At 46.0% G+C, this 14,209-nt stretch overlaps 2 protein-coding genes across 14 annotated transcripts in view; one reads left to right on the plus strand and one right to left on the minus strand.

Moving 5' to 3' along the window:
- DNAI1 (dynein axonemal intermediate chain 1) overlaps window positions 1-6,421 on the minus strand; it is a 150,915-nt gene extending 144,494 nt beyond the window's left edge. For all 3 annotated transcript variants that reach the window (XM_056323884.1, XM_056323883.1, XM_056323882.1), the window contains exon 1: window positions 6,252-6,421. In XM_056323884.1, the coding sequence (XP_056179859.1) occupies window positions 6,252-6,284 (33 nt within the window). In that variant the 5' untranslated portion in view covers window positions 6,285-6,421. The remainder of the gene's footprint in view (window positions 1-6,251) is intronic.
- A 196-nt stretch (window positions 6,422-6,617) lies between these two features.
- FAM219A (family with sequence similarity 219 member A) overlaps window positions 6,618-14,209 on the plus strand; it is a 103,027-nt gene continuing 95,435 nt past the window's right edge. For 4 of the 11 annotated variants that reach the window (XM_056323899.1, XM_056323900.1, XM_056323904.1 and 1 more), the window contains exon 1: window positions 6,618-6,856. In XM_056323899.1, the coding sequence (XP_056179874.1) occupies window positions 6,797-6,856 (60 nt within the window). In that variant the 5' untranslated portion in view covers window positions 6,618-6,796. Of the gene's footprint in view, window positions 6,857-7,197; window positions 7,419-14,209 lie in introns of those variants that run through there. The other 7 variants (XM_056323901.1, XM_056323906.1, XM_056323902.1 and 4 more) reach the window with 4 other exon arrangements.

Consider the following 14,209-nt stretch of genomic DNA (forward strand, 5'->3'; position numbering starts at 1 on the left):
ATAATTAGCTACAGAAAAAACCAATTGGAAGTTAACAGACTATTATTAGCATCTCAAAAAGAAGCATTCAGAAGCTAGAAAATACGAGAATTATTCACCCCATTGGGCACAGGCATTATGATACACTGCTTAATTCCACAATCACACACTTCGTTTTTTGTAGCTTCCTTGCCTCACTTGAGCAGTCCCAGACTTACAAGCATGGACAGAGCTCAGACAGCAAGTTGCTACTAGTGTTTTGGTTTATGTTGTTCAGCATCTAAAGTCTTTTTTTTTTAGACATAGCCTAAGTCAGACAGCCAGCAAAGGACACTTCAATCCAAGCAATTACATTTTAGCAAACTCTAAACAAACTGAAGATGGTCTTGCTATAGAAAAAGTAAATAGTCTTCCTAAATCTTCCTAATAAATGGTGCTACTATTCCTGCCTTTAATAATAATAATAATTAACAAGAAAAGGAATGTGAATAATTATAAGGAAATTATATCAGGAAAAAAGACACATTGTTGCCAGGGGACTAAGGAAAGGGTAGGAGGCGTTAAGGAGTTATGAGGTGTTTCTCACCTCCAGGTCACCATCATAACTCTGACCACCCTGGGAGGTGCTCCACTGCTACAGCAAAAAATGCCCGAGTGAGAATTTATGCATGCTAAACGTGTTTTACTCTGATGACTGTCTTACATTAAATAAACAGATTACCATAGTTCCCACAGTAAAAAGATACTAAAAGCCCATAACAGGCATCAAGAATATAGAAATATAGAATATAGAAAACTCAAGTGACTTTTTTTCTGGACCTTTCTTTCAGGATGTGTTTATGATAGCAGCACCTAGATATTCCTGCCTGGGCCAGACATTGACTAAGCTACACAACAAATTGGCTATTGGCTACAGCAAAGGTAGAGTAATCCAACAGGATGACACAGATCAAGAGAGGAAACAGCTGAAAAGTGATGCTTTAAATGCCATATAATTTTCCTTTCCCTTGCCACAGCTCCTTCTAACACAGCCAATCATCAAGAGTTACATCACAGACAATCAGAGTTGCAAACAGATGCAAAATCAAGTCCTTCAGCAGGAGGTTTTCCTGTTGCTGACCTATCCAACAAGCATTTATAATGGTATTTTAAGGTAGAATGGGTTGTCTCCAAATGAAATTCCTCTAAATATTTTTTTGTTTGAGTTTTGAAACTGGAAAACTAAAATAAGAAGAAACTACTGGCTATTTTCAAAAGGACATTACTGTAAATGAAAAAAAGCACTACCAAGGTGGCATTTCATAAGAGCTGTCTTACTTCTGCTCCCAGAAACATGTAATCGGAGGGAAAGCATCAAAGAGATGCAATCCCTGTGGAAGTTTAGCCCTCAGCACCCTAGTTAACATGTTTCCAGCTTGGCCCGCAATGAGGAAAACAAAGAACACTCAACCATCCATTCAAGTCTTGTCCTTGCTTATTCTATCCAACAGTGATTATTACTCTCACTTTGTGTTGGCAAATGTGACAGCCATCAGTTGCTGATCTGAGACTCATTAACTGAATTTATACAAAATAGACAGGACTGTTAGTACCTGTCTTCTTGATTAGGAAAAGCTCTGAAGCTTTTATCAAGCCCTGGAACAATCATGTCTGGGTCTTTCTTAACAGCTATTTTCTATGGCCTTACTTTTCAACTATTTCATCCTCCACTGCAGAAAACATCTGACTTGTCAGTGGCAATGCTTAAGTAAATTATCTTGGTGTTCTAAGAAGCAGAGATGTACTCTCAAAAGCAAGCATTCATTTAAGAACCAGGTTGAATCCCAGATTTTTGACTGCAGAAATCCTTCAGGAAAAAATGTATCCATTCCTCACATTCAGATGCAAGGCCTGCCCTGACTAACCGAGTAGGAGACGCAATGATGCTACTACATGTGCTGTCCTGCCATCCAGGGTGAGGTTCCTTACTATATCCTACAGCCTTGTCTGGGTGGTACATCCATCTCCTATAGTGTCAGATTAAACTGCCCCTTCCAGACTAGCTTTTGCAGCTGGTCACTGCATGGTGAGAAACCACACACAGCACTATACAGTAACTCCTTGAGTAACATGAGATTTCTCCCTGTGCTTAAAGCAGGAGGTAGGCTCAGTAGATCTGGATTTGCAGATCCAGCCTAAAATACCAGAAAACTCTGAGGCAGGGAAGATGCAGGTGGATTAGTCTGCAAAACTGCACTGTCAATTCCTATTTTCCAAGGGCTGAAAATTGATTACATGCTAATGAAACACCCATCAGGGCAATGACAAACTAGACTACTTTTTTTAAGATCATTACAGAGACATTCCTGCAGTCTTTCTGCTTCCCATGCTAGCTGTCACCATAAAACAGTCAGATTACAAGGCTGAGCAATCACAGACTGCTCTGGCTAAGTTTACTTCACTTCCTGAGCAAAGGCATCACTCCCCGTTCCTCTGAAGCACCCCTAGAGGCCAACGTGCAATCTGAAAAAAAGAGAGAACGCAGCTGCTTGCAGAATTTCTGTGACACATTGTAAGAGCTAAGCGTCACATGTCTGTAAAACCATTCCATAATTTCCTAGTAGTTTTTTATGCATGTTTTGAATATTTAGAAGACTCCACAGCAAACCACTGCTTGGCACAAGGAGCAGAAAAGCACATAATGGAAACAAGGCCAAAGGAAGCAAAGAGACTTCTAGCCTGCCTGCAGCAGGCATCCATTTACACACGCTAGGGATGCCAATTTAGGAGCTATTTGCCAATACATTTGGTAATATGTTTTCTGAGAGACACTAAATTGAGTGTTTATTTTATATTCCATGATTTGTTTAATGCACGTTTAAGAGCTAATAAACACCTTAAAAGCCTTTGCTGGCAAAGGAGTACAGCATGCCTTGATTGTTGACTGTGTTTGGGGACAGGGGTCTCTTTTGTTTCTCTTTGACAACTTGCTGAATATCAAAGAAACTGCTTACATGTCAGTGGGTGCAAGACCATGGGTCAAGTGTAACAAGAAATGCCTCACTCTCCAAACTCAGATGCTTTCTTAACACTGCATAAGTGACCTGCTGCTGATAGTGGGATTGATCCTAACTGATAAGAGCTCCCAGTCTGGTTTGGTACACTGTAAGTGCAAAGGAGTGTATGCAATGCGAGTTAAGAAACCATAACCAAATCTTGCTTCTCCTTGGGGTGGGTTCAGCCACAGAGGTACACAGCAGCACAGGGTGCTCTCCACTCTTCACACAAGGCTTTTCCTTGAGCTAAAAAGCAAAGACATGGAAATCTGGAACCAACACTTCCAACAGCACACCTGATAACCATGTTTAAAATAACAATCTCAAAATTGTTGGAGACTTTCTTTCACCACCCAGGACCATGCATGGGACTGACACCAGGCTAATGTGCACATGACACACAGGTCAGCATTTTTAGATAATACTACTCTTTTGAGTTTCCCATTTGTCACACTCAAGACCTCATTTTCAGGGAAGCTGAGAACCTAATTCGTCCATTCCCTCCAGTCTGATGCAGGGATGTTGGCTTATGCCTTTCTGTAATTCCACAGCTTCCCAAAATGCTGTGGAACTCAATTGCACATACCACGTTTCAGATCTGAAAGGAAGGATGTTATTGAAGCACAGAACATACATAAGTATTATTATTTACAAAACACCCAGATATAATCAATTATTTTAAGACTTCAAACACTGAAACACATTTCTTATTAATGTACACAAAACACAGAAGAGCCTAAAGTTGCTTCTAATTAAGGCTCAGTTCAAGTCAGACAATTCGTCTGGACAGTCACAGCTTTCACCTCTGATGATCAACTGGACTTCAACACATTTTCACCCAGGAATATGGGAGATTTCTTTCAAAGAAAAAGACAAAGGCATCAGGTGGCTGGAGATTGAACTAGAGGCTGAAGTCACCCAGACTTCAAAAGAAAAAGAGTGAAACAAAGCAAGAAACTCATGTCAGAGAAGGGCAGATACAAGACAGGCACAGAAGAAAGGCAGGCAACCACCACCTCTAAAGGAAAAGAAGAAGAGTAAAAGAAGACTTGATCACAAAGCACTTGAACAACACACAGCCATGAAAGCAGAGGAAGGGCTGGAAGTGACACGTGGTAAAAGGGAAGGACCTGGTAGTGTTCAGGTAACTATTTCAGCTTTGCGAACAATCTTGGGAAGAAAATTTTCAAAGGGAAAGCAGTCAGCAATGAAAAATCTAGGAAGCAGAGCAGAACAAAAGCAATATATAGGAAACAGAGGAATGAAAAGCACAGGGACAGATGAAAAAAGTACAGTACTACAAAAGAATTTACAATGAAATGGACAAGGGAGAACAGCCTAGGGAAATGGTGCTCAGCAGAAAAGCCAGCATCACTGGCAAGTAGCAGGCTTGTCTTCTGCCAGTGAATGTATATTATTGTTATTAGTGTTTTACAATTTTAGCATAAACATCTTGTTATCTAGGACTGGATGTGTTTTTTGGTTCTGAGCTAGTATCCTCTGCAAACTTTATAAAGCCCTTTGTAACTTGATACTTAACTAGTATTTCTCAGTAGAAGACTAGGAATGTGACAGTGATCCTCTCTTACTCTTGCCTACTCTAGAGCCCACAAACCCTCCTACTATGTGTGCAGAAATACCCAGATGACTCCCAGAAACTTCAGGGGCCGTGAGGAACTGTTTCGGTACTTCTCTGGATTTCAAGTTCCAACCCTTGGTTGCGGGAGCAGGGAAATGTGATCGGGTTCTGCAAAATCAGCTCACACTTAGTGGAGTTTATTATCTCAGGCTTCAGAAGTTGCCTAGGTGTGTACAGTCTATACAGATGTGGTGTGGATAAACCACAGACAAGATGAAACACCTTGGGTAACTGAATGGGGATCAGATTATCAGCAAGGATTGCCGTTCCCTCACTGAAAGAGCTCCTACTGTGCAGACCCTGTCACAGATCACTGGGGATTGCCCAGGGATCTCTGCTGCCACCCCACAGCTCTGGATCATCACATTGGTCCCTTTTTTGCTCCTGCTTTTCTTGATCAGTTATGGCTTTCTAGCACATGTTCCAGACTGAGGAAGCAGGCTGCTTGTTCTCAGTCACTTCAGGGCCACCTGTGCTAACCCCCTTCCCTCCACCCCAAAGATCAAATACATTGGGGTTGATTTAAACCTGTTATTAAAAGGGTTTTATCAGCCAGGTCATCTTCTGCTTTTAAATAAAACACTTTGATGGTCCAGTAGTACATGAAAGCCAGGAACAATTCTGACTGAACTCTTCATCCTGCAAAGGGATGCACACAAACACGCCCATACAGAGCACGAAGGCATACAGTGAGGTCTCGCAGACACATATCTACCCACACCGCTGCTCCCAGAGTAGGATTAGCCATGAAGGTTAGCAGATGACCTCACTGCGTTGTCTGAACTGAGTGGATACCAAAGAGTAAAACAATAAGAAAGTTATAAAACGTATAGCTAGATATAGTTGAAAAAACGTTGTAAATTTTTTTAAACAAGCATTTGAATCTGTCTGCCCAGTGTCCCTGAGAGATTCCCTGGCAGTCTGGGGACACCTCAAGCAATTAAATCCTGCTCTCGAAGGGATGTGTCATATGCTGTAACAGTGATGAAATGGCATGACAATGATGTCCGAGGACTTTGTAGCCTCACAGGGTTGCAACAGTACAGTGACACAGTGTGGGGCACTGCAGCTTTGAGACTTGCTGGTTTGCCTGAATAAGGTGTGTAGAAATTACATAGAACATGAACCCTGCCACTGGCAGGGTGCTGACATGCCTCAGTGCAGGGACAGAGTGATGCAGCACGATGTAACCACGAAGTAAGCAGTGCTAAGAGGGGCTGTGCTAGGCCCCTAAGTGTGTCACCGAGCCTTGTGGGGTGACAGCTCTGCGGGATACCTTGAAGGGTAATGAGCTGGGCTACACATGATGATGTGATGTGTGGTGGCTCTGGGAACAGCATTGCCATTGTGGGCCTGGTGTCACTGTGTGACACCGTGGCGTCCACTCAGAGTAGGAGCTGACGGCGGCAGAGTCGGAGCGGGACTGCAGGGCGACGTTCCCTCGTGCGAACCGCCATCTGCCGCTGCACGAGGCACGGCAGTGACGCCATTAGGGGGGGTGACGTCACGGCGCCGGTCTCTGATGACGTCACCACGGCGCTGTCACACGGGAGCGCGGCGCCGCCCTGCTACGACGCCCGCTGGGGACAAGCCCTTACCTGCCGGTGCCTGTCGCCCGCCTTGGCCGGCATGGCGGCTGCTCCAGCGGCTGGCCGCCGCCGGCCGCTCCTCACGACGGCCCCGCAGCCTCCCCGCCACAGGCCGGCCGGAAGTTGATAGCGGTAACCATGGCAACGCGCCGGAAGCGGCGCGCGGCCAATCCGACCACTGAACGCCGTCGGCCCTGGCTATTCCCTCATCCCCCCTGCCCCTAAGTGCCCCCGCCTCCCCCCGGGAGAGAGAATGGTACGTCCCAGCGGCGGCAGGGCGGGGGCCGCGGGGAATCTAGCATCCGGGTCCCGTAGCTATTGACAGTGGCCCCGCCCACTTAATGAATATGCAGATGTGGGGCGGGCGGTGGCGGCCGGACCCGGAAGCGGCGCGGCTGAGTCACCTCGGCAGCGAGCGCTGGCGGCGATGAGGCAGCAGCAGCGGCGGGCGGCGGCGTTGTCGTCCTTCGGTGCCTGAGGAGCCTCCCAGCGCCCGCCCGCCCGCCCTTCCTCCCTCCTGCCCGCCCGCGCCGCGCCCCAGCCCCGCCGCCACCATGATGGAGGAGATAGACCGGTTCCAGGTGCCCGCCGTGCGTGCCGAGATGCAGCCGCTGGTGAGGGGCGGGCGGGCGGGGCTGCGTGTCCCTGGGAGCCGCCGCCTCACCGGGGGAACGGGTGTCGGTGCTGCGGGGGCGGCGGGGCTGAGGCTGGGCCGGCGCGCCGCGACCGTTATGTAACGGCCGGCCCCTCAGTGCAGCGGCCGGCCCCGCTGGGCCCCGCGGCCGTGCCCAGCGGCGGCTGCTGTGTCATGTCGGGGCGCCGGTGGTCGCGGCTGCCCGCCCGCCCCTTCCGTCCTGCCCCCCTCCTCCTTGTCCGCCTCCCCCGGCGGCTCTGCGGGCGCCCGCGGGGAGGGCGGGGGCGGGCGGCGGCGGCTCCGCTCCTGCCTTGGTGGGAGCGCCGGCTCTCCAAATGCAGCGGTGGCCCGGAGCATCCCGGCCTGGCTGGCGCTTGGGGCGGGCGTTTCCCGCCGCCTCGGCCGGTGAGCTCCGGCACCGGGCACTGGAGCGCCCCGGGGAGGGGTGGGAAGCGGCAGTGGGATGGGGGAGCCTGGCCGGGGAAGCACGGGCCTGAAGACGCTGAGGACTGGTGGGGCTTTAGTCGGCTCTTACAAAATAGGTGAGCTGTAGGGGAGGAACTGGGCAGTGTTTGTGCGCAGCGGGAGCCGTGCTCCCTAGGGACCGGGTGGCTGCACGGGGTGGGTGTGGAATACGCATGGTGCGAAGCTGCAGGGCCTTCCCCGTGGCTGGTTTAATAGCCATTGCTCTCAGTGCAGAGCTGCTGGTAGGTGCTCATCGTGTGCAAAGTCAGGTGTTTTGCAAAGGAACATCTCTGTCAAATCAGTTTTGCTCACATGAAATTCTTTATGTAAGAAAAGCAACCTGTGAGGGTTCGTTTCCCACCCTTCTCCATGCCAGGGCACGTGTCCTTCATATCAGGGTGTTTTTTCACTTCACAGACACAATTATACTCAATTAATGAGCTCTGAAGAGGTTGACATAATGGTTACACTGCTGCATGGGACCCTGGGGAATCTTTCCAGAGAAGGAGGTATACAGCCTCGGGGGACTTTGTGGCTGTGTAAATGGGCAGGTAGAGTGGTCCTGGGCTTTTGGTAGCTTCTAAAATGACACTTACGAAGGAAGGCTAGGTGGCTGACAGCCATGGGAGATGCTAGATCTTCACCAAATACTCCAATACTTCATATGAGCATGTAGCTGCTTTGCTTTGATGCTACAGGCTTGCTTGTGTACGTGTTGTGCCCCAGCTGCATGCCACAGAACACTTGAATGCATTTGTCCATTTCTGTTTCACATGGGAGAGAGGTTCTCTTCTGTGTTCCTCTCCCCTTGCTCCCGTCTACCTCACTCTCTGCTTGTAAGGTGTGTCGTTATGTGTAACCTGGGACCTGTTAAAATACAGTTCGCTTTGGCATTAAAGTGAAATCTGGGTCACGGGCTGAGTAACGCATGTTGATTCCCTTTGGCACCTGGAGTAAGCAAATTCCATCTTGGTGTCTGGTAGTGTGAGATGAGGATATGAAATGTTTGAAGAGGTGGAAGGAACTTAAATACTTGCACTGATCCTTTTGACAGCAGGTGAGGGAGGATAGGTTATTGGCAGGTTCATGTTAGCACTGAAGATGCTACTGAGATTTCGAGTGTATCAAATTGTACGTTATTGAGAGTAGATATACCAATCCTTGGTTTCTTGTTGCAGCTAGTTTTTGCAAAAAATTGAGAACACAGTAATTGTCTTGTGAACAGAGATTCTCTGTGAAGGTCTACAAACTCAAATTACCCCTCAATGGCAAGAAAAACACTTTTTTTGATGATGGGATTGTTGACAAAATATGAAAATACTTTTAGCTTATGTTTTGTTGTTTGGTTCTTTAGCTTCCAACCTTTGTGGTAGGGAAGAAAACTAACTGTACAAGCTGATACGGACTTGTTACATGCCCATTTGTGTGTGCTTTTGTGGAGCAAAGGCAACAGATGTGGCAGTGGGCATAGCAGAGAGATCAGCAAGTTTAGAAAAGCAGTTGGCAGACAGAAAATACTCCTAAGTATCTTCTAGAAACCCTGTGATAGTAGTGGAGGAGTGGAATTGGCACATGCATGCATGTTTGCGTGGAAATGGAGTGAACAGAATCCAAAGAGGTTGTCTGGTCCAACCCAGCTGTCTCAGGATAGGATGGTATATTGTGCAGTGGCAATAGTAAGGTTAGGAAGCAGGTTTCCTTCCCTTCTTCAGCAACCAAGAATTAGGAAAGTTGCATGAAGGGCTTTAACACTTACATTAGAAGAATACTCTGAACCTGTGCTTCAGGGTTTCGGTTGATTTTTAACTAGTGGAGCTCATAGCAAAACTTTGTGTACGTGAGGAGGCAGTTGCTGTGACTGGGTGTGTAGGATTCTTCCATCAATCTGGAAATGCTGGCATTGGGCTCTGCAGTGGACAGAACAAGTTGGTACAGTGTTTCCAGTGGTTTCCTCTGCTTTGTGCCATTGGTATGTGGCTTGCAAGAGGCCTTGCAGTTCAGATGCCAGCTTATCGTAAACCAGAGTTTATCATACTAGTTTGCTTGGATAACATGGTTCTGGTCAGTACTGCTGCTTTGTTCTATTACAGTTAATGTTTCTCCCTTCCCGTTCATCCTGAACTTCAAAGGTGTGGTGGTTTAACCCCAGCTGGCAGCTGAGCCCCGCACAGCTGCTCAGTTACTTCTCCCATGTCAGGATGGGGGAGAGAGTTGGAAAGGTAAAAGGGAGAAAACTCGTGGGTTGAAATTAAGACAGTTTAATAGTAAAGCAAAAGCTGTGCATGCAAGCAAAGCAAAACAAGGAATTCGTTCACTACTTCTCGTCAGCAGGCAGGTGTTCAGCCATCTCCAGGAAAGCAGGGCTCCGTCATGTGTAATGGTTACTTGGGAAGACAAATGCCATAATGCTGAATGTCCCCTGATTCCTCCTTCTTCTCCTAGCTCTATATGCTGAGCATGATGTCATATGGTCTGGAATATCCCTTGGGTCATTTGGGGTCAGCTCTCCCAGCTGCGTCTCCTCCCAACTTCTTCTGCACCCCCAGCCTACTTGCTGGTGGCGTGGGGTGAGAGGCAGAAAAGGCCCTGACACTGTGTAAGCACTGCTCAGTGATAAATAAAGCATCCCTGTGTTCTTTACAAATCCAGCCCATAGCCCCGTACTAGCTTCTGTGGAGAAAACTTACCTCCATCACAGCCAAAACCAGCATAAAACCACAGAATAACCTTAGCATCTCAGGACTTCGTGTTTCCTCTACCCATTATAAAAGCTTTCAGTTCCACCTGGTCTCAAGGAGAGATGAGGCTAGTGTCTTTTCCACATCCAAAGGGCTGAGGTAGAAGTTAGGACCCATCTGGAAAACAACGAGTCATACTATTAAAAAAAAAAAGTGTTGAAATGTGATACCCTGCTGAAAGCAGATGGGGAAGAGAAGGCCCCTTGCTTAATTTGAAGTGCATACTCTATATGAAATGTTTTTTCATCCTGTTCAGGCTGGAGGGTTTCCTAGGAGACCGCTGTTCCCTCTGAATCTGGCCAGTACCTGGCAGTGTGGAAGGGTCCTGAAGTGAGATTTGTGAAGCTAGGCTTTGCTCAAAATGCTTAAAAACTTTGTGGTGTTGACCAGCATGTATTCTTTTGAATATCTTTTTAATCTGTGTAGATAAACTGTCATCTTAGCTGTTGATGTTTTTATGCTGAACTCCAGGATGACTGCCAGTGATCTGCCTAGAAACCATCATGACAGACAGGCCTGCCTATCTGCTAATCTTCAAAATTAAAAGATAGGTATAGCTGTTAAATGCTGAAGGGAAGCCATTCTTAGAGGGTAGTCTGAAGCCTTTCTGAGTCCCTCAGCCTCCAAACCTACCACTGATACTGGCACTATTGATCAGCTGTCTGTCAGGGATGATAGTACAGTGATGTCGGGTGTCTGCTGAGATTACATCCTGACAATAACCAGTGTTGTATTTACTGAGCAGGAACGGAGAACCTGACACATCCATGACTTTTTGCAAAAGTAACTTCTTTAAGGCTCAGATGTGTCTGGTGGGGGAACCTTCTCTCTTTGACAGCCTTGTCCAGCCAAGGGCTGTGTCGCCATCTCATTGCAAGGCCAAGGGCAGCACTTAACTAGTATAGACTGGAGCTGTGTGGTGAACTACTTGCTTTGACAAAGCCTGCACATTTCTTTCTGCTAGTATAAAGTTGGATAGGGGTTATGTCTGCAGGCTGCACATTGGCCAGCTCTGTGACCTCCTACCCTTCACATCAGGTGCAGTGATGTGAAGTTAAGAAGGTGGGCAAGTCATTTCCTCCTCTCTCCAGCCTGTTTAGATAAGCACTGAGGAGTTAAGGAAGCGCTTTTGACTCTGCTTGACCTCTGCAAATGTGTTCTGAGAACTGCTGTGTGGTGACACAGATCCAAGTAAAGGTTCAGTGTGTGATTTCATGAGAAGGAGTTGTTGTGGGCTAATGAACAGGATGGCATACAGACCCTTGTTAAACATAGACAGGTTGTAGGATGGGATGAGGCCCAGTGTTTCACATCTTTGCAAGATGCATTACTCTGTGTATTTTGATACTGTAGCACAGTTCTGTACATAGTCGTTATGGAAGGGAAGAAAGGCTGGTAGCTGGCCCTTGGTCACATTCATGTGGTGCCTTCCCATGAAAACGGGATGGTCTGTTCTGGTCCCCATTTCCTATTGTGGATACTGGTGGCTCTTGGCTTCCATCTCAAAGATGCCTGCCTCTTCAAATTAATATAAACTCATTTACAAGGAGGGTTCTTTACTCTTAATGCTTAGTATCATGTCTTCCCTATCAACATGATGCAAGCTCACCTGTGGAAACTGTTCCATTTTGCTTCTATTTGATTCCAGCTCAACTTGTCGCGATCCTTCTGCACTCACAAAAAGGGCTTTCTTTGTTAGCTGCTGGGTAGTAGACTAGTTTCAGGTAAAGTCAAGGTAAAGTTCCAAACTTTGCAGAGAGATACGATGTGGTGAGGCCTGAAATTTGTGATTTCTGAGACACTTACGCTTGGTCGGTAGCTGTCTTGGTTGATGGGGTTGGTATTTGATGTGTTAATTTCCAACTAGACAATTATTCACAGTCTGTTAGTGTGGTGTTGTGGTAATTGGCGTTGGTTTGTTTTCTCTTAAGTTTTTTGTCTGAATGGTTTTCTAACATTCTCATTACAGAGGTAGATATTAAAGGGAGAGGGAGATTAAAGGACACTTGCACAGTGAGGGTGCTGCAGAGAAAAATAATTAAAATACTCTTCGTAACAGGAATGGAGGAGCCTGTAATTATAAGTAGACCCATCTTTTCTTTAGCACTGGAGCCTCACTGCATGCTCTCCCTGTGATTTAGAAGTCTGCGGTTTGTGTTGTTAGCTAAACTCTTGCAAAATCCTTGATACTGTTGTTAAAACATACTGAGCACAATGCAGTGGGGTTGTATCTTGAATTCTGCTATATGAATTATGAATATATGTATCTTGAATTCAGGTATATGAAACCTGCCTGTGTCTCTAGAATACATCAAGCACTGGCTGGCATATGATGGCAAACTGACAGGTAACAGTGTTGGATCACATGTTGCTCCTATACACTGATGCAGGCGGTTTCTGTTCTTAGCACAGAAATGGAAGTAGAGTAAAAATGCTCTTGCCCACATGGTAGCAGTATGATTTTTCTGACGAAAAAGCACCTGTCAAAGTGGAGCAGCTTCAGAGGAGCTTTGATACAAACTCCTGAGACTTTGGCTTGCTTCCTGAAAGTGGCAGCTGGAATGCAGTATTTTAGTTTCCCAGTTCTCAGACCGCATGAAAAAAAGGGGAGTTCTTTCCAACGAAATTGTGCTTATGGTTCTTATATCTCTTTCTGAAGCATTGTGGCCAGGCTGATTTCTTGCAGATGTTTGCCAGGCCTTGGCACCTTGGGCTGGTAGCTCTAGTTGTGATTACGACAGCCAGCATCAGGATTTTGCTTAGCCACACATCCTACAGTGATGCTGTTGGCTTTTTAGCTGAGATGCCAAATCTGTGTTCATCCTGGAGGTGTTAAATTTTGAGAAGCTATGAAGATACAGAAGATACATTTCTATACAGCTGGGTTTTTTTTAACATTAGAAGGGAAAACCAGAAAAGAAAAAATATTATCTACTGGATGCTTAGTTTCTAAAAAAAGAACTATAATTTTAGTCAGTGGACAGTATGAGTACTCAGCATGCTTATAAAACCTGCATTCTTTAGTTTTTGAAATCACTTACTATCTCATCCTAGGAAAGTTGTGCTGTGTGTTAAGGTGTCTTTTTGTCTGTTGTCCCTAAAATTGGGGAAAATGTAAAAATGGAGAACCAAAAGTAACAAAGAAGGAAAAAGAATGGTTATACCTATAGGGCTTAGAAATAGTACGTTAATCTAATATTAGGTCTCTATTGCAGATACACAAGAAACCCATCTTTCCTGAAGGAAAAAACTTCTAAAATGAAAATGTCATCCCTGTGTATATTCATTGTAATGTAGCCCAGAGGTTACACAACTATACGTTTTGTAAATGCTTACAGTACATGAGATTTGTAATGTCTCAGTACTATGGGTTCTGGAATAGGAGCACTACCTGAAACAGAACTTTTAGTTATACAGCCTGTTTTTATTTGCTTCAGTGTCATCTATAGCAGTAATCTAAAGATTACCTCCATTAATACTTCAGTTCATTGATGTTCTGTCTTGTGCTCTCCCTGTTATGTATCGGGCCTTTGGTGCAGAGGTACAGGAGCATTTTTATCGCCACCCCAGGCCAGGCTGAAATTCCAAGGGTGAGCCAGCACAGGCTCCCAAATGGCTGTGGTAAGGGATGTGGCTGATGTAGCTAGAGGATGATCTGTCAGGACACAGGATTGTGTTCTGACTGGCACTGTCTCTGTAGGCATGCTGTTTCTTCTTCTCTGCTTCTTTGTACAAGCTCTGACTGCAGTTGTTCATGTTTGGAAATCTCTTCTTGAGTAAAGCAAGGTGTTTAAAAAGAGGCACTGAACTCCATGAAGTATTAAACCTGCACAGTACCCTCCTGGGATTCTTCCATAACTCACAAGAGCTTGTTATCAGTAGCTTGGTATGAGTATCTACTCAGACACCATTTTCTGCTACTGATAGCTGAATACTCTCTCTGCCAGTAGGTAGTGGCAGGTCTGTAAAGAGTTGGACAAGATGAGCAAAATGGCCTCAGGTGAGGGAGGAGAACAACACATGCCTTTAATTCTGCAAGCCTTCAATGAAGGAAGGCCATCAGCTTACCAAGGGGCTGTAGTGCATATGTGGCCTCTCTAGAGTTACATCTTCCTTGCTATGAAACTGAA

This window comes from Falco biarmicus, chromosome Z (genome assembly GCF_023638135.1).
Source record: "Falco biarmicus isolate bFalBia1 chromosome Z, bFalBia1.pri, whole genome shotgun sequence".
Classification (NCBI taxonomy): domain Eukaryota; kingdom Metazoa; phylum Chordata; class Aves; order Falconiformes; family Falconidae; genus Falco; species Falco biarmicus.